Raw genomic sequence first — 25,000 nt, forward strand, 5'->3', positions numbered from 1 at the left:
GCTTGTAATTATAATAGTGATAATCATCATCATCATAATGATAATAATAATAGTACTGTTAATACCATGATCTTATAAAACTAAGAAAATTAAATAGCCAATAATACCGCATTGCTCCTCATCCCGTTCCACTTACACATTGTTCAAAATAAGTCCTATGTCTGTTTCACGCCCATTTCTTTTTTTATTGCTCCGTCATTATGATACACATGATTTATATCAATTGAATATCAAAATTATAGTAGATGACCGTTTTTTTCTGTACAAGTTACACGAAAATAAACTTTGTCTCAAAAGAGTCTTGGTTGACTTTGTTCACAAGAGAGTGGTTCGTATTGTTTGCTCCATTTCGGTGTAATGTTGTTGGGAACGGGTTTTCGTAGCAGAATGGTCAACACTCACTAAAAACTAATTAAATTCTTGAGAAAGGTTGGAGGTTTCATTACAGTCATACCAGTGGGAAATGTAATTTACAGTCTTTGTACACACAAAAAATGAAGTATTTTTTCTTGACAGTTCTTTTCTTACTCAGCCATAGGCATTTATAAGTAAATGAACAAAGGAGGAAGGCAAAGGATCACAAAGGGAATTTTGGAAATAGATTTTACAGAATAAAAAGCTTAGATAAATTACCTAAGGAGATGTCAATGCGCATTCTATCATTTTCGTAGTCTGTGATACGGAAAATCCGACAACCTTCTTTTAATATTCAACTTGTGATATGAAAAACCGACAACCTACATTTCTTCATTTTAATATTTAACTTGAGATACGAAAAAAACGATAATCTTCTTTTCTTCAGTTTTGTATACATCTTCCATTTCCCTTTGCGAACTCCTATCTGATTGTCAGCTATTCTATCCGTCTTTTGTTGATGGATGCTGACGTCATTGCCTTAATTGTCCCTTTGACCGATGTATCGCAAGGAATGGGTGTTTACGAGCGCGTCTCACCTGAATGGTATATATCTATCATCAACCTGACAATAATAATTGCCCTCAGCATTGGTAAATTCTTGACAAAACCATTCGCATGGCTTTCCGATAATTAACCAGATTTTGAGGACCTCTGTTATTTGCTTGTTTGTTATCAGAAGAGACAAGCTCATTATTTGGGAGGACATTGAGTTTTTCTCTCAAACATCTGAAGTTAAATGATATGCCTTCTTTCTTGACGTCCGTATGTGTTACCGCTTTTTAGTCTGAAGATTAATTGTTTTGGTGTTTATGAGAGAGAGAGAGAGAGTTGTTTTGGTGTTTATGAGAGAGAGAGAGAGAGAGAGAGAGAGAGAGAGAGAGAGAGAGAGAGAGAGAGAGAGAGAGAGAGAGAGAGAGAGAGAGAATACTGCTTTTGAGTCCGAAAAAAATCGAAAGTTTTAGTTTTATATGACATTGAGAGAGAGAGAGAGAGAGAGAGAGAGAGAGAGAGAGAGAGAGAGAGAGAGAGAGAGAGAGAGAGAGAGAGCTTTTGAGTCTGAAAAATTCAAAAATTTTAGTTTTTTATGAGAGAGAGATAATTGGATTAAGCAGATATCTGCTTCTTTTGCTTTTAGGTTTTCAATCGCCTTTAAATCAATGCCATTAGAATTGATCTTGAAACGTAAGCTCTCGGCTTTGACACGTTTCCTCCATCTTAAATTCATGTAAGAATTTGAATTATGGATGCTAAATGAATACCATTTTCCTCACATTTTTCATATAGCAGTGGATAAGTATTCTATTTGAAATAAGGGTGAAAGTATTTCACGTCTTTGATGATTATAGAAGAATTTAATAAAATTGAGTTTATTACGGATACTGAAATGAAAAGTTAAATATTTTCATTTTTTCTTTTTAGTTGCTACAGTTACAGATGAATGACTATAGATACCATTATCTCTTCACGACATTTGTAAGTATGAATTTCATTTGGCCAATGAAAATGTTACTCTAAGTCTTGCATCGAATATTTTGACAATAAACTTACTTTGAAATTCAGTCCCTATACCATTATTTTATTCAAAACAAAAAGGGAATATTTTATTATCCGTGCAGTATATTAGCTTTATTTGAATCTCAAAGTCTATAAAAGCTTTGCAGCAATATCAGTGTTGTTCTTCTAAGTCTGTGTGACTGAAAGTACTTCAGCTTCACTAAGATGCGCTAAGATGTATAAATATATCTCCCCTCTCCTCCAGGACATCGAAACGTTTGATCTGGAAGACTTCAAATACAACTTCGTTAACATGACAGCCTTCCGCCTGGTGGACACAGACAATGGCCACGTTAAGAGGACCCTCAAGGATATGGAGAAGTTCCAGCCCATTGGACATTCGATTCTTAATAAGTCGACAATCATCCAGGTAGGCCTATGAGAATCTGTTTCTCCTGCTGCTCTTTTAAAACTGACCCTTGAACTCTTTATTCCGTTCTTTATATTCCGGTATATATGTGTGTGTATATATATGTGTGTGTTTTGTATGTGAGTGTGTATCTTTTTAAAATGGGGCTTCTTGTTAAATATCTTATATATTTTTACGTTTTATTTCTAGTCTACAACATTGAAGGATTAGGGATGTTGATACTCTGAGTTTCTTTAGTTGAAATCTTGCCCAGATATGTTGATTTTTGTTTACCATTTTATTTTGCATCTCGTATTTTCTCAAATCTTATTGTACCGATCATTTTCCCTTTCTCACAAATTTACTTTTTATACTTTTGAAATTTTAAAGACTTGTTGGCCTGTTGCCATGGTGTGAATATATATATATATATATATATATATATATATATATATATATATATATATATATACTGTATATATATATATATATATATATATATATATGTATATACACACAATATATATATACACATATATATATATATGTGTATATACATATATATATGTGTGTATATATATTGTGTGTATATACATATATATATTTATGTATGTATATATGTATATACACACAATGTATATATATATATATATATATATATATATATATATATATATATATATATATATATATATATATATATATATATAATGAGCAGGCTAAACAGTAACCAACGCCCAATTCATTCTTACGTTATATGTCCGAGTCTGGAAACAGTGAATTAACACTTTTATTGCAGTAATCGGTTTCTTATTATTTACTAAAGATTTGTTTCTTTTGATGTGCTTTTCACTGGGTGTATTGTTTATTTTAAGAATTATTTACAAGCTCGTGTCATGGATGTCTGATAATTTTCTTTGAGAAATCGGAATTTCCAGGTCCCCTTACATGAGCAATGATTAAAACACTTTTCACAATGAGCATCTCAAGTTTACAACTTTTATAGTACAGTACCTTTCAATAATAAATCATATTACAGAAGAAAAATTACTTATTATGATTTGGTTTTGAAATTGGACCACGTCCCTCCAGTAAGACATTAAAAACAAACCAAAATATGCTAAAAAAAATAACTAATCTATTTTGAAGAATTGTGAAATCCTACTTTAACCAAAGGTCCGTTTTCTTCAGTTTGGGCCTTTTTAACTTGTTGCCTCTCACTATGTACTAAACCTTTTTACAGTTCGGTGATTTAATCTGACCAAAAGACAGAAATTTCCTTCAATACTATGTATTTGAAAAACTGTTGAGACCAGTTCCTCCACCCAAAACTGCAATACTTCAAATGTTCAAAGTTGTAGCGTATGTTTTTATGTTGAACAGGTTGACATGTCTCTTTCTATTGTTTATTTATGAAAGGTCTATTTTAATGTTGTTACTGTTCATGAAATATGCTATTTTAATTGTTCATTAATTTTCTTGTAGTTGATTTATTTCCTTTCCTCACTGGGCTAATTTTCCCTGTTGACACTTGAGCTTATAGCATCCTGTTTTTCATCTAGGGTTGTTACCTAGTAATAATAATAATAATAATAATAATAATAATAATAATAATAATAATAATAATAATAATAATAATAATAATATTCAAAGTAAGCAACTCGCAATTCTCGGTCCTACTTCAGGATGTCCATTTTACTTCCATCTAAGCGACTGCATCGATATATCAACCCTTGACCGCCATTATCCTGCTCGTCTTTCCATTCCAGGCAGAACCTGCTCTCATTTTCGACAGCGTCAATGTTTTTGCCAAAGGTCTGCACGCACTGGAGCGTTCAGCAACGCTAAGCTTGGCCAATCTGTCTTGTGAATCGGAAACGCCTTGGCCTGACGGATCGTCCCTCTTCAATTATATCAACGCTGTAAGTCTCATTCAGGGTTTAAACTTTTAAGGTAATTACCTTAGTTTGAGGTAATTAGCATGGTTTCAAATTGATTTATAAGGTAATGATAATTTGAAGGTAATTTTGGTTTTACTAGCTTCAAATTTAAGGAAATTGGAAAAGTTTTAAGGTAATCTAAGGTAAAAAGCGGCAGCGTCTAAGGTAATGGTCACATGCTCAAGTTTGAAACCTGTTCTCTACATACAAAATTGATAACCTGATTATCTCAATGTTGTTATGATGCTTTGACGCCACTAATAGATTTTGAAATGAAGGCGCATCTTAGACACCAAGTTTTGTTATTTCTTCCTATAGATCATTTTAGCTTTTGAAATTTTGACACCTTTCTCTAAATCATTCATGTTACCCTTCTCTCCATTAAAAATCTCCTAAAAATTCAAATAGCATTTCAAGTAGGTGACAAACGTAAGTATATTTATTTTCCAATCCCATATATATATATATATATATATATATATATATATTATATATATATATATGTATATGTATATAAAATTACTGTCAGCTATGAATATACCGCCTCATTCAAAAGGAAGGTCGACATAGGTTCATGCAAACACATAATATAAATGCAAATTTTATTGATTTTGCAAGTTTATTACCATTAAATTGATCTTTTATGTCTATTTTCGCACGACTTCCCACTCACATCATCAACGCGTCCCCCTCCCACACACACGCCCATATATATATATATATATATATATATATATATATATATATATATATATATGCATGTATATATATAAATATATATATATATATATATATATATATATATATATTTATATATATACATTGTGTATATATATATATATATATGTATGTATGTATATATATGTATATTTATATATAGACATTGTATATATATATATATATATATATATATATATATATATATATATATATATATATATATATAATAAATGTGAGTGTGTTTGCTTCATGTATAAAGATGACACGCAAGTGAGAAAACGATAGTGATTTCTCCAATGTACGGTTATTTTCTATATGATGATGGACATTTTGAAAATGATGTTGACTTTTCTGTCGACAGGTTGAGTATGACGGTGTTACTGGTCCCATCAAGTTCACTGAAGGAAAAAGAACCAATTTCAAGTTGGACATTCTGAAGTTGAGGATGGAGAAGCTCTACAAAGTAAGTGTTGCTTTTTTCCTTTGAAATCATCATTTGTCATATGTGTCATATGTTAGAACACTCAGATTACATTTGCCTTGCATTGACATTAATACGAATATTGTAAATATAAAATGACGAGATCATTTCTAATACTCTTCAATCCATTTCTATTCCATACTCATTACTTAGGTATTTATCATCCTAAGTACATACCTAGCCTATTAAATTGAAAGGAAACAGATACTCTATAGCTATAAATTGTAGCCCGTCAAATATCATATATTATGTATTTACATTAAATATTTCTCTGTGAGATATAAAACATCACTCGTATTATCTTCCGCAAAGTAAAGGCCCTCTTGTAGCATTCATCATTCCAAACCGTTAATGTGTTTGCGACGTATCAATACGATGAACTGGGGGACGAAAAAATGTCATAATGCAGGTTTTTTTTTCTTTTTTTTTTCTTTTTTTTTCTGTGTACCGATATCTTATACTGGTCTTTGAAATTAGGAAAGTAAGGCACACACATTCTGCTATTAAAAACAGGAAGAAAAAAAGTATATATATATATATATATATATGTATATATATATATATATATGTATATATATATATATATATATATATATATATATATATATATATATATATATATTTTCTGTGGGCATAGTTTTTCTCTTAGACAATTTTCATAAAATACTGAAGCACTTTTGGCTTTAACTAATTTAAGGCAACACTTTTCTAGTTTTCTATATCTTGTCTTCAGGGATAGAATTTTGAAAAAAAAAAAAAACGGAATTTGTAATTCAAATCTTTTGCCGACAACTGTTTAAGCTAATAGCTAATGGCGTTTGTCGGACATATTTACAAAGAAATCGTTATCCATAAATTATGGCAGTGCACTGATACAAAAGAAATTTAAAAGAAATCTAATATCAATTACCTTAAAAGCAACAAATAAGAAATTTTAAAGATATTTTGTCACATAATCACTTCTAGTGAACACTACACTTATGATGAACTTGAAGATATCCATATTGGAACTACTGTGATTCTAAAACTACATAAACATAGTGAGATAATTCCGATTCCAAAGGGGGTTAAACAGGGAGACCCCATCTCCTAAATTATTAAGCGAGCTTAGAAGAAATTTTTAACAATTTAGATTGGGAAAATGTAGGACTCATCATTAATGGGGATTACCTTAAGAACTTAGGATTTGCAAATGACATAGTTTTATTTATTGAATCATGGGAGGAACTGCAAAAGATAATAGAAGATTTGAATAGAGGAAGCAGAAATGTAGGTATGAAAATGAGTAAAACCAAGATAATGTTTAATGAAACTGCAGAGACAACAAATATATACCTCATATTGGGATCGAACCCGAATCTTTTCAAATGGAAGGCAAGGCCGCTATCAATTATGCCACCAAAAGCTCTAAAAGAAGTTGGAACCAAGTGCTACCTCCATTTCAGGATTTATCTGATAAGACAACAGTCTATCCTACCAACGAGTTTTCCCCAACTTCGAATTAACATACCTGTATATCAATTAGGCCACCTGGTGAGTTGGCAAGTTGGCCAACACTCGCAAAACAGTGGTCTCGCCAGGTAAATCCTAAAATGCAGATAGCACTTAGGTTCCGATTGCTGTTAGAGCTTCTGGTGGCATGATTAACAGTGATCTTACTTTTTTAACTTAAAGAGACTAGGGTTCGATCCCAGTATGAGGTAGGAATTTGTTTGCATTTGAGTACGATATATATACACATATATAAATATGTATATACATATATATTCATTTCGTTTGAAGCTGAGAATTTAAGATGAATTAGGTGAGGGACACCCACTCTACTGGAGATATTTATGTATGCATATTTGCATGTATATGTATGTAAATTCAGATGAACTAGAAAAGTAATAGAAACCATATTTTCTATAAGGAATAGAATTAAATGCTCTCTCTTTTATGATACAAATTTCGACAGACTCTCTGTTGCGATCCACATCAATCTAGTAAGAACTAGGTACTTAATTAATCGCTTAGGTCATCAATTATTTACCGATTATTTTTTAAGGAACGCTGGTATTTTGTCCATACTCGTCCGGTTCAGGGATTGAACGTAGGTCATCCAGTTTCTGGGCCGAACACAATAGCACTCTCTTTACGAGGCCACGGAGATGGAGAGAGAGAGAGAGAAAGAGAGCAATTTTCTTTTATTCCTTTTCAAACTAAGCCATTCGGAGAAATAGGCTGTCGTTAAGAAAATTACATTGCTGTGGTTTTATGCCTAAAAGATTTTATTTATTTATTGCCTGGTATATCAGGGTCTGTCTGGACATTTTTGAAAAATGTCAGAATGCGAAAAAAATGTTTTTAGAAAAGCATTCATTTAGAAATGCACAATACATAGCCATACAATAAAAAAAAATCTATATGGTTGAATAAATTATCCTATGTTTCCCACTTTGCTTTTTATAAATAGATTTATTTTGTCTCTTGAAACACTGAAATGTTCAGCTTCACTAATAGTTGTGTTGCCTTCAGCACAATGGATCTGTGGCTGGCATTGTCCGGATAGTGAAGAGAAAGTTAGGTGTCATTGTGACAGATAGAGGAAGTAACAGGTCTATGTGATCAATACTTGACTGAAGATTTAAAATGAAGAATTTAGTGATGGTAGTTGTTATGAGTAGTGAATTATACCTCCATTAGACAGGGTAATAGGTTCTCAACAATTATTCGGGGATGATTCAGTGCCCCTATACATTTTCCATCCATTACTACAACCAATTTATTAACTACCATATACCTCATTCACTGATTGGATCAACAAAGACACATTTGGATTTGACTGAACCTACCTTCACCGGAAATTTTGATTCGAAAATGTGTCGCAGATTTATATAGATAAGTGAAAATTAGTGAAATTACAATTAGTGAGATTATAACTTACTTTGGAATGCATTTGCGTGAAGGAAACAGTATTGATTGGCGATAATGAAGCGAAGTTACTGTGACTGATTGCGGAAATTTAAAATGTTTGCTTCCGCTTGGTGTTCTTTCGAATAATGCAAGTATTAATGAGGTTCATTATACTAATTGCTCCTATCTTGTCATAAAGTAGTTATGCCTTCTTTTTCTTATTCTTTCTATCATCATAGATCCTTTTAATGTCTCGCTTTTCCTCTTCCCCATTCCAAAAGGTTTTCATCTCAATCGTAGGTTCATCCTCTCTTATTCGCCGCGCCCCTCTCACCTTCATAATTTGTTATTGATAATATATCTGATGAAATTTCCCCATTTTTATCCTTTTTGTGTGAGGTTATACTATACTCCCAAATCCTTCATTATTTTTCTTCACTCCACTCCGTTCGTTTGCGCGTCCTCCCTTCCCTTATCTTTGTTTTGAACAGTTGGTGTTTTCAGAAACATTTAAATAAACAACCATTACTTTCCTAATACAGTTTCAACCAGTTCCTCCATTTCTGTTTCTACACTTTCCCTGTTCCATGAATTTCGTCAACTTTCCTCTCCCTTATCATCCTTCTCTTTTCTCCTGTAGGGGATTTATGTTAGCGTTCACATTTCATCCCTCCCTTTTTGTGTCCTCTCTCCTCTACGTCCTTAAATGATCCATATTTTTCATAATAAACATTCTACCATATGATTCCAAGAATTTTTTTTTTCTAACCATTCTACCACATGATTCCAAGAATTTTTTTTTTCTAACCATTCTACCACATGATTCCAAGAATCTTTTTCTAAACATTCTACTACATGATTCCAAGAATCTTTTTCTAAACATTCTACCATATGATTCCAAGAATCTTTTTCTAAATATTCTATCACATGATTCCAAGAATCTTTTTCTAAATATTCCATCACATGATTCCAAGAATCTTTTTCCTAAACATTCTACCACATGATTCCAAGAATCATTTTTCTAAACATTCTACCACATGATTCTAAGATTTTTTCCTGAACATTCTACCACGTAATTCCAAGAATCATTTTTCTAAACATTCTACCACATGATTCCAAAAATCTTTTTCTTAACATTCTACCATATGATTCCAAGAATCTTTTTCTAAACATTCTACCACATGAATCCAAGAATCTTTTTCTAAATTTTCTACCACATGATTCCAAGAATCTTTTTTCTAAACATTCTACCTCATGATTCCAAGAATCTTTTTTCTAAACATTTTACCATATGATTCCAAGAATCTTTTTCTAAACATTCTACCATATGATTCCAAGAATCTTTTTCTAAATATTCTATCATGATTCCAAGAATCTTTTTCTAAACATTCTACCGCATGATTCCAAGAATCTTTTTCTAAATATTCTACCATATGATTTAAAGAATCTTTTTCTAAATATTCTATCACATGATTCCAAGAATCTTTTTCTAAATATTCTATCACATGATTCCAAGAATCTTTTTCCTAAACATTCTACCACGTAATTCCAAGAATCATTTTTTCTAAACATTCTACCACATGATTCCAAAAATCTTTTACTTAACATTCTACCATATGATTCCAAGAATCATTTTCTAATCTACCAAATGATTCCAAGAATCTTTTTCTAATCTACCAAATGATTCCAAGAATCTTTTTCTTAACATTCTACCATATGATTCCAAGAATCTTTTTCTAAACATTCTACCTCATGATTCCAAGAATCTTTTTTCTAAACATTTTACCATATGATTCTAAGAATCTTTTTCTAAACATTCTACCTCATGATTCCAAGAATCTTTTTTCTAAACATTTTACCATATGATTCCAAGAATCTTTTTCTAAACATTCTACCACATGTTTCTAAGAATCTTTTTTTCTAAACATTCTACCACATGATTCCAAGAATCTTTTTCTAAACATTCTACCACATGATTCCAAGAATCTTTTTCTTAACATTCTACCACATGATTCCAAGAATCTTTTTTTTAAATATTCTACCATATGATTCCAAGAATCTTTTTCTAAACATTCTACCATATGATTCCAAGAATCTTTTTCTAAACATTCTACCACATGATTCCAAGAATCTTTTTCTTAACATTCTACCATATGATTCCAAGAATCTTTTTCTAAACATTCTACCACATGATTCCAAGAATCTTTTTCTTAACATTTTACCATATGATTCCAAGAATCGTTTTCTGAACATTCTACCACATGATTCCAAGAATCTTTCTTAACATTCTATCACATGATTCCAAGAATCTTTTTCTAAACATTCTACCACATGATTCCAAGAATCTTTCTTAACATTCTACCACATGATTCCAAGAATCTTTTTCTAAACATTCTACCACATGATTCCAAGAATCTTTTCTAAACATTCTACCACATGATTCCAAGAATCTTTTTCTTAACATTCTACTAAATGATTCCAAGAATCTTTTTTCTAAACATTCTACCACATGATTCCAAGAATCTTTTTCTTAACATTCTACCATATGATTCCAAGAATCTTTTTCTAATCATTCTACCAAATGATTCCAAGAATCTTTTTCTAATCATTCTACCAAATGATTCCAAAAATCTTTTTCTTAACATTCTACCACATGATTCCAAGAATCTTTTTCTAAACATTCTACCATATGATTCCAAGAATCTTTTTCTAAACATTCTACCACATGATTCCAAGAATCATTTTCTTAACATTCTACCATATGATTCCAAGAATCTTTTTCTAATCAGTCTACCAAATGATTCCAAGAATCTTTCTTAACATTCTACCACATGATTCCAAGAATCTTTTTCTAAACATTCTACCACATGATTCCAAGAATCTTTTCTAAACATTCTACCACATGATTCCAAGAATCTTTTTCTTAACATTCTACTAAATGATTCCTAGAATCTTTTTCTAAACATTCTACCACATGATTCCAAGAATCTTTTTCTTAACATTCTACCATATGATTCCAAGAATCTTTTTCTAAACATTCTACCAAATGATTCCAAGAATCTTTTTCTAAACATGCTACCAAATGATTCCAAGAATCTTTTTCCTAACATTCTACCATATGATTCCAAGAATCTTTTTCTAAACATTCTACCAAATGATTCCAAGAATCTTTTCTAAACATTCTACCACATGATTCCAAGAATCTTTTTCTTAACATTCTACCACATGATTCCAAGAATCTTTTTCTAAACATTCTACCAAATGATTCCAAGAATCTTTTTCTAAACATTCTACCAAATGATTCCAAGAATCTTTTTCTAATCTACCAAATGATTCCAAGAATCTTTTTCTTAACATTCTACCATATGATTCCAAGAATCTTTTTCTTAACATTCTACCAAATGATTCCAAGAATCTTTTTCTAAACATTCTACCAAATGATTCCAAGAATCTTTTTCTAAACATTCTACCAAATGATTCCAAGAATCTTTTTCTAATCTACCAAATGATTCCAAGAATCTTTTTCTTAACATTCTACCATATGATTCCAAGAATCTTTTTCTTAACATTCTACCAAATGATTCCAAGAATCTTTTTCTAAACATTCTACCAAATGATTCCAAGAATCTTTTTCTAAGCATTCTACCAAATGATTCCAAGAATCTTTTTCTAAACATTCTACCAAATGATTCCAAGAATCTTTTTCTAATCTACCAAATGATTCCAAGAATCTTTTTCTTAACATTCTACCATATGATTCCAAGAATCTTTTTCTTAACATTCTACCATATGATTCCAAGAATCTTTTTCTAATCATTCTACCAAATGATTCCAAGAATCTTTTTCTAATCTACCAAATGATTCCAAGAATCTTTTTCTAATCTACCATATGATTCCAAGAATCCTTTTCTAACCATCATTGTAGATGTTAATCTCTTGAAAGTAAAATTAGAAGATAATTATTTGCTTTAATAATTTGAATACTTACGAACATTGATTAATGTTTATCTATTTTTCGAATTAATTTTTATTTTATCCTTTTAGTATTAATATTAATGACATAATATCGGGATATATTGTTTTATATCAATAACAAGAATATTTATTTTATACTAATTACAAGAACATTTATTATACTCTTTTATAACAATTACAATAATATATATCTTACTGCTTTATATAAATTACAAAGAATATTTATTGTTTTATATCAGTTACAAAGAATATTTATTGTTTTATATCAATGACAAGAATATTTATTGTTTTATTTCAATTACAAGACTATTTATTGTTTTATATTAATTACATGGATATTTATTATTCTGCATCTATTTTCGAAAAGTATGCATCTAATAATTATTCCATATAACGGACACACACTTTTAACAAATATCTACATATAATAGTTAACTCGACAGCCTCTGATCATATTCCAAGAAATTACTATCATGATTATTGTTCTTTTTTAAAGTAATTTTTTTATTTCTTTTACATTTTGAAATACAATTTTTTTTTTTTTAGGATATTCTCATCCGTGGGTCGATATCTCTTCATTTTACATAATGCCTGTCTGTTTGTAAAGATTGCCTTGCCTTATCCAATTGTAATTTACTTTAATTCACTTTGAAGGAGGGAACATAATGCCGCATTTTCTCCTCTTGTAGGTGGGAGAATGGACCCCAGAGAGCCAAATCAACATCACCGATCACCAGGCATTCTTCGAAGGAGGGAAGCCCAACATAACTCTCAAAGTCATCACTATAGAGGTAAGTGATAGCCCATAGGGCGATCGCTTCTCAGATAATGGTGATGAAACGATCATCGTAATTCATTCTTGTCAGTTCCTTCACCTCTGCTCTTAACCTTTCTCTCTCTCTCTCTCTCTCTCTCTCTCTCTCTCTCTCTCTCTCTCTCTCTCTCTCTCTCTCTCTCTCTCTCTCTATATATATATATATATATATATATATATATATATATATATATATATATATATATATACAGTATATGCAAAAGAACCACAGGGAAAATGAAAATGGAAAATATAAGATTAAGTCTTGACTAGTTTCGCGATACTTCTTCAGAGGACTGAAGATGTATCACGAAGCTAGTCAGGACTTAATATTATATTTCCTATTTTCATTTTCCCTGTGGTTCTTTTGCTTTTTTGCATCTGAATATCACGTTTCCCTGTGATTTTTATGCATGTATATATATATATATATATATATATATATATATATATATATATATATCATATTATATTGCACTATATTTGTGCGTTGTTGAGTGATCATAAGTGTTCTTCCTTACCAATCTAGAAGCCACCAATCTAGAAGCCAAACTCAAACTTTTGGCAAAAACGGGCAAATGGTGGTGCTGTGTTAAAGCCTTTTATGCATTTGTTGACTAGAGCATTACCTTAGTTAGAAATAAATGATTTATATAACTAAGATATTTCCAATTCTGCTTGAGAAAAAGAGAGGGAAGAAGAGATTCTTTAGATAAGACATTACTTTAGAGAAAAGGGAAGAACAAGACAATACATATAATGGTGAAAAGAGGAGCGTTTTCTTGCATATCTGATAATTATTTGGTTAAAGCAATTGCTAAGATGGACGGAAGTTTAGGTTAGAGAGGATAGTGAGAAAAATGTGCTGTAGGGGCAATCAAGACAAGTAACTTTGATATGTGAAAGTAAGAAGATTACTTAAGGAGAAAATGTGTGAAAATGGTCTTTCAAGTTTTAAGAAGTTTGGGGAATCTCTGATATAGTTAGAATCAGGATGGGGTCCTAGAGTCAGTGGGAAGTGTTTGCATTTTTGGGAAAGTGGAAACTGTGATGAAGGAATAAAAAGTATTTTATATGCTGTTGCTAAGCTGAAGGGAAGATCATTTACATTTATGTAGAGGTAAGGTTAAGGGGGTTGCCATGAAATGGAATTCTACAACCCAAAAATTTCAGGGTGATAGTTATCAGACTTGGTAAATATAAAATTATTTAAAAAAAAGACAATGCAGATTACAAGATTATTGGCAAATAAATTTCAGAATAAAAATGAAAAAAATATAGATGCTCTCTGAAGAGAACATAGCCGATGGTGGAAGAATAGAATACCATAAGGCTTGGTTAAATATGGAAAACAAAAGACTGATATAATTGAGTAAGCTAAAAGTGGAAGTGGTTGTTGTGGTTATGTGAACGCTTATATAAGCTACTGTTGAGGAAGTAAGGAAGGCGACTAAAAGGTTGAAGTATGAAAAGCCATTCGACATTGAAGGAATTAGACGTTAGTGGAAGTTGTTGGTGGCGGAAACGTGATTAAGGAATAAATCAAGATGTGTAATTTACGTCTGGAGGAGAAAAATGTGTGGGAAGAAAATTTTATGATGGGCTCTATAAGAATTATGGGAATATAGCTTTGCTTGGTGAAGGTATATGGTAGTATTTTTATTGATAAAAGTGATAGAAGGATTCATAGAGTAAGAACAGTGTAAGTCTAGACAAAGTAGAGGATGTGTGGATCAGGTGTAAAGAAAGAATTATATGAGTAGCTTTAAAGTAAGGATAAAATCTGTATGCGGTTTACATTAGACAAGATAAAGGTTGTCATGGTATTTAAAGTCATTCTTGAGACTATTGTCCATGTATTGTAAAGAAAGCTAGTTTCTAGTTGGAGTAAAATGTTTTAATGAAAGAAGTGAAGCTTGTACAACAATAGAGTTTAGAAGGGAGACTGGCTGGTATGGTGTGTAAATGTATTTGAGGCAAGTGTTCTGTTATGTCTCCATATTGGGTAGCTATTTGGAGTGATGCAAGAAGTAAGAACAGCATTGGTGAGGAGTAAGAAGAAGGGTTATGAAAGGAATGTAGAATAAAGGATATTTGTAGATGATACAGTACTGAATGAAGATGCAGTAATAGATAAGTTCTCCAAAAGAGAAATTTGAGAGTATGCGTTAGCAAGGAGGAGGTTATTACGGTAAATTCCAAGCTGGAAGTTGGGACAAGGAATGTTAATTTAGAATTATGGTGGAATGGAAGCAATAGACACAACAAATGATGGGAGGATAGGTGAGTATAAAAAATATGAAGGTATGAAGGTATCAGGATGTGTGCAATAGATTAAGAGGAAACCGAGTGTCTCATCAGTAAATGCTAAGTCAACTCTCCTCTATGGAAGTTAAGTGTGTATTCAGAATAACTATGAAAGAATAAAACTTAGAAAATGTAGAGATACATTTTTACATAGTGTATGTAGCATAAGAAGTACTGAAAGGGTAAGAAATTAAGAGGGTGAGAGGGTTTAGTCATGTAGAAAAAGAGTGCAGGTTGGTGTAAAAAAAATCGAAAGTGCACCTATAAAATAAGGATAAAAACTATAATAAACTATAATAATCAATGAAAATAAAATGATATGTTCTACCATACATAAAATTTATCCAATTTACAATAAAAACAAACCGTACAATATATTTCAGTAAAGAAATAAAAGATGGCTAAGTTTGAAAAGTAAACATAAAGGAAAAAATTGGATCGTATAAAAAAAAATGTGGGGAAAGTTTTTCTGGATTTCTTTGTTGTTATATCGGTGTCTGGAAAATACACTTGGTTTTATATATATACATACATATATATATATATATATATATATATATATATATATATATATATATATATATATATATATATATACATTTGTGGTATATATGTACTTCTATATTGGGAATGGCAATACCTATCATAAAGTCTCCTGAAGTAGAGCGAAGATTAAAAAACAGAAACTGTAAAAACCGAAATTACTCTCTCCTGATATTGAAATGAAAGCATAAAGTCTTCAATCCCTTCCAGCAAGGTTTAAAATCTAAATCTATGTAATAAAGATAAGAAATATTCGCAAGAAAAAAGAAATAAGAAAAAATGCCTACATGTGAAGGCAAAGGTAAAGGACAAAAAAGAAATTGATTTCCATTGTTGCCAAGAGTCAGTAACACTGAGAGATCAATGGGACTTCTGTCCTTTAGCTCTTTCATTGTTTTTGGGCGTTTGTTTGTTGTTGTTGTTTTGTCCTGACAAACGGTTCTACCCTTTATGTTTACTTTTTATCTCGCCGTAATTTAGGATTTTTAGGTTTTGAAAAAGCAGGTTTTCTTATTCATTTTTATATCTTTGTGTATATCTTTGTTTTTTATGCACCCTTTTTGTCAGACTTGTGTGCTACATTAACTGCCACGTTAATTATGGGCCATTGAGTTAAGGATAATCTTCCAGGAAAGAAAACCAACAAATTCCATAATATTATGTACACATATAAGATGCTCAAAAGCAGGAAAATAATTACCCATTTCCCACACGCATTCCTCAATTTACAAAGTTTTACACATAATCTTTTTTTTTTTGACCGAGTTTCAAATCCCTCTTATTACAGCCCTGTTGGACCTGAATTTGCAGGTGTCCGTCTCTTTCTTCCTCTGAAAGCTGCTGAATTAATATCCCTTTACAACAAATTAATTGTACTTTACTACTGTTTCGAATAAAAGAGCCTGATCCATCTTTTCAGTTTAGTTAACATTTTTACAGCACTATTCATCGCTATTTCTCCTGAGTATCTTCCTCACTTGCCATATACAGTACACATTTTTCTAGAATTTCCTCTATGGTATTCTATTTATATGTAACATCCACAACTCGGTTTCAAAATACGAAAGTTCATTTGATAGCTCCTTTAAGCATCGTCATTTTTTTTACATTGTAATTTCTTCTAGATGTTTTGTAGTGGCAACTACATTTCTTGCTTCATCTAGTAACTCTTGTTTTCTTCTGATTTCTTCACCTCTTTTATCATCTTTTCTATCGCTTAAATTTATTACTATTTCTCCACTTTCACCATCACTAACTAACAGCAAATCAAGTGCAAACATCAAGTGATCCTCTATGTTCCATTTACTACGTATTTACGTGTGCCTCACTCTTACAGTTACATGGCCCATCCTTTCCCCAATATTTTTAATCAAACAAACATTGACACATGCACACATTTACCAGAGACCCACTTTTATTCAAAGTTATTGACTCTCCTATAAACATATCTTATCACAAATGTTGATATAGGTATAATAGATCTCGACATTTCTCTTGAAACCATTTTCTACAGTCTACACCATCCATTTTCGACACAATTCATCATAATCTTTTCTTAAAATACATTCATACTGCATAAATTTTGCTTTTACCCATTAGATTTTTACACAACCTCTTGATGATATTTTCGTTGTGTACAATCAAAATTCTCTCACTCAATCATCATTCTGTTATATTTTGTACCTTCTCAATTAAATATCTGCCACCTCACTTTATTGTGTGTAGTAAGTAAGGATACTTCCTATGGATAATACATTCACTTTTATCACCTTTACAACATGCAACAGAATCCTTTCTGTGATGTTTGCATTAACCTTGGATAAGTAGGTCTCAACACTGCGAAAAAGATATTTAGTATATTTTCTATATACCGCATCTGAATTTTTTTTTAAAGATATTCGGTAGTTCACCCATTACTTGTAAATCCTTCCTTTCCTTCTTCCAACCCTACCTTATACACATTCAGCACTCCCTGTTGCAGTATTATTATAAAGCATAACATCTCTCTTGCAATTCCATTTATTATCAGTATTCTTATTTGTCAGTTTTATGTCCTGAACGTACACCTCTACAAGCATTCTCACATTCAAGTAGATAACTTCCATTCTTGTATCATTCATATATTTCTTCTTCTTCTTCTTCTTCTTCTTCTTCTTCTTCTTCTTCTTCTTCTTCTTCTTCTTCTTCTTCTTCTTCTTCTTCTTCTTTTTTAACATAAAACGACGCTTCAAATTATTCACTCCGTTGGCACAACACTTTTTTTCCACAGACCAACTCCTTGTAAGTGGACTCATCTTTAAGATCATTTTATTAATTTCCTATATCTCTATTTTCTTCACTCAAGTAATACATGTTTTCATTCCTAAAGTTCTTGAACACCCCTTTTTCGGTACCTTCAATATCCTTCCACCTCTATACAGTTACAATTAATTTATTTCCTTTTATTTTCCCTTTATCTGTCTGTACTTAACTTTAGTAAAACATTTCTATTCCTGAAGTTCTTGAACACGCCTTTAATATCTTCACTTCTTTATACGTGATCCTCTTTAATGTCCTGTAACTGGACTCCACAAACTCAATCGTTTTGCTATAACGCCATTGGTTTATTTTATTTTCCCTCATATCCACCTTATCTGGGCGTTGCAGCATATTGCCCATCCAATAATTTCCTGTCCCGTTTTCTTTTCACCAAGTTTTCTTGTCTGATACTTTCGGATTTCAGAGCTTTCAGTTGAAAGCATATCACTTCATTAAGGAATAGAGAAGTTGCTATGTCACAGGCCATTAGAGGTGGTAGGTGTGACCACCTGGCTCTTTTAAAACTAAAATAAAATAAATACTCATTATTACATGACTTATTTTTATATTTCTAATAATATTGCTTCAAAATTTGGCACAGATAAATAAGTATGCATGAGTTAAAATTCAGTTCTCTTTTACTTAGTAGTGTAGTTGGTTAACCCCGACTTCAGTGTTCTAACCAGCTTGAGTTTAAATCTAACATGAAAATGGGAATTGCTCCATTTTATTCCTCTCCCATTTCAAGACTTTCAGTGCAGAGGTTGTTAAAAAATACTATAAGATATTAAAATATGGAAATTAAGAGGTCATAATAGCTATTACAGTGCCAAAAACTTTTGAAAAAGACCAGTTGACCATATTCACATATACGGAGGGATATATATATATATATATATATATATATATATATATATATATATATATAGAAACTGGTATAGAAAGACCATAAACAGACGCGATTGGAAGGACATGTTAGTCCTTTTTACTGCAGTTAACTAGTAAGACTGTTAACGGCTGGTGATGATATATATATATATATATATATATATATATATATATATATATATATGTATGTATACACACATATATGTCTATATACAATATATATACATATATATATATATGTGTGTGTATATATACAGTGTATATGTGTGTATATATATGTATATAGCTATGCATATACATGTGTGTATATATATATATATATGTATATATATATGGGTGTATGGCGTGCAAGGATGATTTTTCCACATGAATACTTGAGATTAACTGTTTTTGAAAGACAAGACTCCTTATGGAGTAAACGTAGGAGACAACATAATTTTGTTACCGTTAAAGGGAGGAGTAAATCAGAAACAGTTTGTTGAATTTCATAGTATTTTGATATCCTTGAAAGATAAGATTCCCGTCATTGCCGTTGAAGTAAACGCCATCAGAAAGTGTATTCGTTACATCGAAAATGGACTCCGGGGTAATGGCGGGAAGAAAGAAATGATGGGGAAGTTGGATTGGCTTTGTCATCTTTGGCCGAGATTTTATCCAGAGGGAGCAATTGTACCCAACTTCATTTTGCCTTCCTCGGAAAAGCGTCGAATTCCCGAGTTTTTCCACCCACTAAGGATATTTGCTGCCTACGGCTATTGGTTTCAAATAGGAGCTCATTTTATGTCAGAATTCTCAATGGAATGCAGGTATTTGCTTCCCAAGCCAAATCGTTACTCTGCTTTATGAAATTATTTTATTCCTATGGGTGTTCGTCAGTAGATTTCAAATTATTATTATTATTATTATTATTATTATTATTATCATTATTATTATTATTACGTGCTAACCTACAAGTCTAGTTGGAAAAGCAGGATGCTATAAGCCCAGGGGCTCCAACAGGGAAAATAGCCCAGAGGGGAAAGGAAACAACGAAAATATAAAAGATTTTAAGAACAGTAACAACATTAAAGTAAGTATTGCCTAAATAGACTATAAAAACTTTAACAAGACAAGAGGAAGGGAAATAAGATAGGATAGTGTGCCCGAGTGTACCCTCAAGCAAGATATAAAGAATATTGTCTTGTAGAAATTATGAAACAATGAAATCTCAACGAAATGTCAACTCGATACCATCGAATCCTGCAAAGTCATCATAAGAAGATAAATTAAGAATCCTTTACACGCCTCTGTTACCAATGACTTGCATACTGCATACTCGAATTCCTTTCAGGAGAAACCTTACGTAATGGTGCGGAAAAGCCAGAACTTCACCGGAAACGCCCGGTATTATGGGTTCTGCATCGATCTCTTGGAACGTTTGGCTGGAATGACTGGCTTTGACTACGAGATCGAAGCTTTGACCAATGCCCGTTACGGCAGCTACAATGTTACGACGGGCGAATGGGATGGTCTTGTTCGCATCATTAGTGATAAGGTAGATCGTCGGGTGCCACCACAGCAGTGTCTTGTGTCAGGGAAGTTCAATGGATAAGGCTGAAATGGAAAGAAGGGTTTATAATTGGGTCAAAATCAGTCGTAACTGAAAATTATATTTGATCATTGAAAAAATTTTATTTTTAATTTTTTTAAATGATCAAACTCGTTCGTAGCTGAAAATATTTGATTACTTATAAAATTGATTTTTTAAATTGAAAAATTATAAAACTCTGGCGTAACTGAAAAAAGTGATTACTTCAAAATTTCATTTTTCAAATTTCTTGTCAGACGTTTTTTTGAACCGTCATTAATACTTATTTTTGAACTTCTATTGACAAAAGCTAACGATTCAGTGTGGCATCCCGTGGCATAATTATGAAGAAAATAAAACCTTATAGCTACCAGCAGTAATTAAGAACCTGGACCAGTCTTCACTTTTAAAGGAAGAAATAGATATTCACAGTAGAGCCAAAGTTGCACAGCGTACGAAGATCGCAAGTAGTTGATTAAAGTTGAAAATAGTTTCCACTAAGGTTTAACTTAGAAGCATCATTTGAACAATTTAAATCCATTCCTATTAGAAAGCTAGTTAAATAGCACTGCTGTAAGGAGTCATTATATATACTAGAAATCTCTTAGACCTTTCCTTCGAATTATTTTACCCGGTTAAGTGTAAAGTTGTATGGAAGTATTTTAGACCATAAGGCACCGTCACACTATTTTTAACCGAAAATCTTATATTACTTGTGTATTTACATTGATGTTGAAAACAAGATCTTGTCAAAACATCTTTCTTGATTCATATATAATCATCATTCTAATCTTGTTATGTATTATCCATTTCGCGGTTGTTAATTATCTATTTTGTTTTTATGAAAAGAAATTAAAATAACAATGGAACTTATTATTCACATTATTATTTTTAGTAAGAAACTTTGTAATGCATTATCAGATAAACGAAAAGTTAAGATTTTCACAGCTTACCAATCTTCACCTTTTCTTCCTGAGTACTCTTCTTTTCCGTTTGTCCAAGAGGATTTAGAAGGTCCCTTTTCCGCTCATTAGGTTTCTGTTCGGTCATTTCACCCAATGGACTGACCACTGCTGTAATCAACCATGAAGGATAATCAGGTCTTTATAGACCATCCACTGGATATAAGGTAGCAATAAATTTTATAACACTAAAAGTTTAGCAATATTAATCTCTGGAAGTATGTTATTGAAAAGGAAAGTTTTTTCCAGAAAAATACAAAACACGTAGTTGTCTTTATAAAGAATGGTTTCCGCATTTATAAATTTACATATATATGTAATTCTTGAGAAAATAAAGCGCCTTGGAAGAAGGAAAAGAATATAGAAAATACTAGTTTTTAGAGATTCTCGTATGAATGCTGGTTCAATCATTTAAACGAACATTGTAAAGGGAGATATGGATTTTGAAATTTAATCCATACCGAATATATCTTCTATATAAACTTGTCCTCCTAAGGCAAACTGACTACAGTAACTTTCTTCGCGCGAGTGTGGTTAGTTTGTTTAGTCAAGATGTCAGTGTCAACTTCGCGTCGACAGTGCTTATCCGTCTGGTAAAAATGCCGTTGATCTGAGGGAAGTAGGCTTTTACACTAAAGTAATATTAACTCGTATGTAGAAATATTCGGTAGTTTTACCAACCCATAGAGTTGACTGACCCTCGAAAAATAGCTTGTAGTTTTACAGCGTATTCATAGTGTCCCGCGCTAGCTGGTGTCTGAGTTACATTCTTTTCACCATCAAATATTAATTTCCTCTCAGAGGGGAAAGTAAAAGGTGGAGGGAAAAAAAAAAGAGATCTTTTTATCCTAGAACCTTTGAGAGAGCAACTTCCTTTTCTCCTCTCCTATTGTCCCTTTGCATTTAAGCTGGCATTGTTTCCACCTGTACTCAAGTATCCCCACACCTAGCTGAGTAATCTACCTAATTGGCGTCCCCCTGTCTCCTATCCACCCTCATCCCGTAGGAGACGCCCTTTGTCATGATCCGGGAGGCACACAACCTGACGGGCAATAGTCGTTACGAGGGTTTCTGCGTGGACCTCCTCCTCTACATCTCCAGCATGGCTGGTTTCGACTACGAGATTGTTCTCTCAGGCGACGGTCTCTACGGTCTTATTGATACCGAGACCGGGGAGTGGAATGGATTGGTCAGGGGCCTTATGGATAAGGTAAGTAGCAGTGCTTTTTACAATGCTACCCAAACGAGAAAGGAGGGATACAGGCTTTGTATTCAACAAAGGTAAGTTCAATGTGTTCAGATAGATTCATTGACGGGATGGGATGTCTTCCATAAAGTGCTGAAGACATAATTGATATTCGTTGATCAGCTAACCGTGACTTATTTTTAGGTAATGTAAGCAGGCCATACAGTAGTTTATTCTATTAGTTTCTACCTTTAATGTGATTTATCTTTGATGTGATGTTTCGAAGTAGGGTTAAAATCACAGTTCATAATTTTGACTGACAGCGGTTAACCGAAATTTATATTTCCATACAAATATTCAGTTTATGTTTGCATAAAAGGAATAGTAAAAGCTATTCAGAAATCTATGAAAAGCAAAGGACTAGAACTTCATGTGTTCGTAGAACTCATCTTTAGAATTCAAGAACAGCTGTTTTCGACATCTTGAGTATCACATAGAGTACCTGTCATCACTCTCCTTTTTCCATAGGTATTCCATCGAAGCCTTGTGTGGAGTTCTTAAGCTTTTTTATGCCTTTGTAATTAGAAGATTTTGGTACCCTTACTTTAAAATATTTTGGAATAACCATGTAGTGCTTAAGGAACTCGTGATTATATTAGTACACTTTATACTTATTAGTGACGATCATTCTAATCATTTTAGCATAATTCTTACACTGTTTCATCCTTGCTCTTATCTCTGAACAGAGAGCTGATTTGGCTGTTGGGTCCATGACGATCAACTACGCTCGGGAAAGCGTTATAGATTTCACCAAACCTTTCATGAATCTCGGCGTTTCCATTCTTTTCAAGGTAAGATGTACATGCCGAGAGAGCGCACAAGCTCACTCTTGTGTGTTTGTGTGTATGTGTGTGTGTGTGAGAGAGAGAGAGAGAGAGAGAGAGAGAGAGAGAGAGAGAGAGAGAGAGAGAGAGAGAGAGAGAGAGTCAGTCAGTCAGTCAGTCAGTCAGTCAGTCAGTCAGTCCCTCAACTTGATAAGTTAGCATGTATTTGCATGGTGTTTATGGGTACTGTATAGACATGCGTGTGCATTTAGTATGTATTATATACCTGATTATGTAATTATTAATCTTATATATATATATATATATATATATATATATATATATATATATATATATATATCATATAATCATATAATTTGATGAATGAGAGAGAGAGAGAGAGAGAGAGAGAGAGAGGAGAGAGAGAGAGAGAGAGAGAGAGAGAGAGAGAGAGAGAAAGGCCTGCCATTTCGATAGCAGACTTGCAAGATAAAGTTTTTCGTTAAAAAAATCTTTCCCTATGACATCGAGATTGTCATCATCAGTATTATAGCATAAATATACGATCACACAGAGCAAAGGAAGAATACCAGGCGAAAGTATGATGGCTAAAATTGCTAGGTGAGGAAAAACGAGAATTAGAAATAAGTAGAAAACAACGAGTCCATACCTCGATTAGAAAGTGAACAAATCCTAGTGATAAAATGTTAAGGTGTGAAGAACAGTGACTTTATTCTTTCTTTCTATAAATGAGTGAACGAGAAAAAGTTCTGGAGGTATCGTGTGACTTTCCTTTTAGATTAACGGCAAACTTGCGAAGAGTGTACAATTGCATATATAGAATATCTTGTTTCTTCTAGTTAGTTAGGCCAAGAGAGACTTTATATTCCCAACAGTAAAACTCTGAGCTGGTTTTTATTCATTTCAGTGAAATAATTCAATGTATGATGTTTTGGTAACTATTGAAATTTCGTAGTTAGAATATTGGATAAGCGTCATCAGTTTTATTACGGAAAATCTCGAAGTACCTTTTTATCCTCAAAATTGAATATAGAAAAATAATGAACAAATTATTCCAATGATGTTAATAGATATCCCTAGTTCGAATATTGGATAAGCGTCATCAGTTTAATCACGTTAAATTAAAACGGAGCTTGATTGTATTCGTTTCAGTAAAATTATTCCATTTTGCTTTTTGGGTAACTTGAAATTTCCTAGTATTATAGGATAAACGTCACCAGTTTAATTACGGTAAATTTTTAAGTTCTTTTTTATACTCT

General features: G+C 32.1%; 1 protein-coding gene across 1 annotated transcript in view; it reads left to right on the plus strand.

Annotated features, from left to right (window-relative positions):
• The window catches only part of LOC137634176 (glutamate receptor ionotropic, kainate 2-like), a 483,949-nt gene that overhangs the window by 379,308 nt on the left and 79,641 nt on the right, over positions 1-25,000 (plus strand). Inside the window, exons 6-12 of the mRNA XM_068366444.1 lie at positions 1,837-1,890; positions 2,177-2,341; positions 4,090-4,242; positions 5,342-5,443; positions 13,021-13,122; positions 22,717-22,920; positions 23,643-23,747. Coding sequence (XP_068222545.1) covers positions 1,837-1,890; positions 2,177-2,341; positions 4,090-4,242; positions 5,342-5,443; positions 13,021-13,122; positions 22,717-22,920; positions 23,643-23,747 — 885 coding nt within the window. The remainder of the gene's footprint in view (positions 1-1,836; positions 1,891-2,176; positions 2,342-4,089; positions 4,243-5,341; positions 5,444-13,020; positions 13,123-22,716; positions 22,921-23,642; positions 23,748-25,000) is intronic.

The sequence above is a fragment of the Palaemon carinicauda genome, chromosome 44, assembly GCF_036898095.1.
Source record: "Palaemon carinicauda isolate YSFRI2023 chromosome 44, ASM3689809v2, whole genome shotgun sequence".
NCBI lineage: Eukaryota > Metazoa > Arthropoda > Malacostraca > Decapoda > Palaemonidae > Palaemon > Palaemon carinicauda.